Genomic DNA, 3176 nt, shown 5'->3' on the forward strand with positions numbered 1-3176 from the left:
ACCCGAATCAAACCCGATCTGAGGCTTAGACGAGCAGTGGTGGTGGATGAAGAAGTTTGGAGTGAATTAGCCATTTGTTGGATTCGATTCTAAGTGCTAAACACCCAAAAGATACAAATATCTTTTGCTGGGATTTTTTTTCTTTTTTTTCTTTTTTTTTTTGAAAAGAGAGGGAGCTTAGTGGCTGGTGTTTCAGTTTGGTGGGGAATAGTAGGAGGTGGGTTTGGTGGGAAAAGGGGTTGGTGATCTTAGAAGGCTTTTTCAAGGTGGAAGGTGGCGTTGCAATGCAACCATCTCAACCGTCCATTTCAGCTAGGGTCCCGCCAAATGGTGGGTCAGCCTAACATAAGAGCATTAGCTCTTCTAAAACACTTACGGCTTTTTTTTTTTTTTTTTTTTTTTTTTTTGGGGTGGGAGGGGCCTTAAACTCACACACACTACAGCCAAAATTGCATGGTGTGCCTATGATGATTGAGTCCAGGTGGCATGTGGGATGTTTGTCCCACGTTGGTTAATTAGGTTTGTGTGTGTGAGTTTATAACTTACGAGGTATTTGGTTCATCGTGATGTTATATTACGTAATAATATTACATCATTATAATCTTACATTAATGTAATTTCAATACAAAAATACAACATTACAATGTTTGGGAAAGTGATGAGATTAAGATAACGTGATATATTGTAATTTTAAATTATGGTAAGTTAGAAAAAATAAAATGAACTAAAAACTTTAATGTCACATCATCGTAATGTGTATCATATTAAGGGCACATCACAATGAACCAAATGCCCCCTTAACATTAATCTCAAGAGATTGGTTTAATTGTTCCTAAGGCCTCATGGTCTATGAGATCTTGGATTCGAAACCTCTTGTCAGCATCTTGAAGCTACCCCTATGGGATTTCTCCTTATAATAACCTAGTGAGTGTGAAATGGGGACTACATACACCTGAGGGAATAGTCAAATATTTGAAGAGGTTTGAATACTCTCATTTGTAAAAAAAAAAAAAAAAAAAAAAAAAAAAAAAAAAAAAACCACTTAACATTTGGCACATCAATTTATTTATTTATTTATTTATTCTAAAATAACATTTAACATTACACCATACATCACATATGTGCACCACACTACCCAAAGCCTACCGCCACTCACAACCTACCTACCGCTTGCCAAAATCTACCAACCACCACTCAAAATAACCAAACACCACTAACCACCGTAACCACAACCCAAAATCAAACTAGTAAGAGAGGCAAAGAGATTCGGTCGGTGGTGGCTTTAGATCAGAGGTTTTATTTTACACCCTCAAAACCTACTTTATCTATTATACCATCTCATTTTACAAGTCACCTAACATCCCAGTTTCTATTTTTACATACAACTCATTAAAATAATATAAATTTTATTCTTTCTCTCTCTTCCTTTTTATCTATTTTTTTTCCCAATCTGCTACTGCCTACCACAAGCAAAACTTTACAAAATTTTACACCCTTAAAACCTACTTTATCTATTATACCATCTCTCTTCCTTTAGATCAGAGGTCTTCCTCTCCTCTCAGTGCTCCCAGTAACCAACTCCATACCACAAGCCCAGCAACCAAATCCATCCCTTCCAAAATCCACTAAATCTATCTATACCAAAATCAACAAGAAACCAAACCCAAAACAAACATAGCAAAATCCCAATAAACCCATTCCAAAATCACCAAAAACCAACAAAAAAAAATTACAACAAACTCAAATCAAATCATCCAAAAACAGAGAACCTATCGCTGCCGCACTACCACAACAAACCCAGCGCCGCTAACAACCACCTACAATTGAAACTCAGCCACCACTGAAACACAAAAATCAACCAACAAGACCAATTGCCGATTCACACTACCGAAACACAAACCAACCAAAAACCCAACCACACCATCAAAACCCAAGCCAAAATACCCAATCTCCACTCCGATTCAACCCAAGCCACCACACCCACACTTGCAGCAACCCACAACCAACAAGAAAGCCACTGATTTAAACCCACCAAAATCACTGCCAGCCTACTTCGCCCAATTTAAACCTATTGATTTCAACCCAAGCCACCACACCCGCGCCGCCCGCCATCGATTCAAGTCCCAGCCCCGAAACCAAAGCCCAACACCACCAAAACCACCAAGGGAAACCCAAGGCTTAGCCACTGATTCAAAACCCGGCCACCGATTCAAACCTCAGCCACCGAAATCTATGCCCAGTACCACTGAATCCACTGAGAGAGTGAGAAGAGAGAATCAGAGAGTCAGAGACAAGAGAGAGAGGGAGTAGATATTTTAAATAAAATAACTTTTATTTTTTATTTTTTATATTTTTTTTACATCCTGCGCTATAGTTGGTTCTATATATAAGAACCAACTTGTGAAAAAATTTATAAAAACCCATACCTGGATGGAGCACCATTTTTGAGGTTTTGGTTGTAAAATAGCAACTTGGGAGTGTTTACACCCTCCAATGCTAGTGCTCTTATGGGACTTTTTTTTTTTTTTTTGGCCATGCCACAACCAAAACTGTATAATGTGTTTGTGGTGATTGAGTTCAAGTGCCCTTGTGATGTGCTTGCTCCACATCGGTTAATTAGGTCTATGTGTGTAAGTTTATAACTTGCTCCACACAACTAATTGCCTCACGCAGTTTTTGTTGTGGCGTGTGAGTTTAAGCAAAAAAACAAATGCGCATAGTGTGCCTGTGGTGATTGAGTCCAGGTGCCCATGTGGGGTGCTTGTCTCACATCAGTTAATTAGGTCTGTGCGTGTGAGTTATTATAATCTTAAATTAATGTAATCTCAATACAAAAATACAACATTACAGATGAGTGCGGGACGGGGACTGCATACACCTGAGAGAATAATTAGATACTTGAAAAGGTTTGAACACCTTCGTTTGTCCAAAAAAAAAAAAAAAACACTTAACATTTGGCACATCCAAAAAAAAAAATTCTACTTTAAAATAACATTTAACATTACACCATATATCACATATGTGCATTGCACTGCCTAGAGCCTACCGCCACTCACAACCCACCTCCACCAGATTGAAACCCACCACCTGCCAAAATCTACCAACCACCACTCAAAATAGCCAAACACCACCAACCACCGTAACCATAACCCAAAATCAAACTAGTAAGAAAGGCA

The 3176-nt window shown here is 38.5% G+C and overlaps 1 protein-coding gene across 1 annotated transcript in view; it reads right to left on the reverse strand.

Moving 5' to 3' along the window:
* The window catches only part of LOC111986756 (bifunctional aspartate aminotransferase and glutamate/aspartate-prephenate aminotransferase), a gene marked incomplete in the record, with an annotated part of 5700 nt that extends 5410 nt beyond the window's left edge, over nt 1-290 (reverse strand). The window contains 1 exon segment of the mRNA XM_065777962.1: nt 16-290. Coding sequence (XP_065634034.1) covers nt 16-74 — 59 coding nt within the window.
* Nucleotides 291-3176: the final 2886 nt, after the last annotated feature.

This window comes from Quercus suber, unplaced genomic scaffold, assembly GCF_002906115.3.
Source record: "Quercus suber isolate HL8 unplaced genomic scaffold, Cork oak 2.0 scaffold_170, whole genome shotgun sequence".
Lineage (NCBI taxonomy): Eukaryota > Viridiplantae > Streptophyta > Magnoliopsida > Fagales > Fagaceae > Quercus > Quercus suber.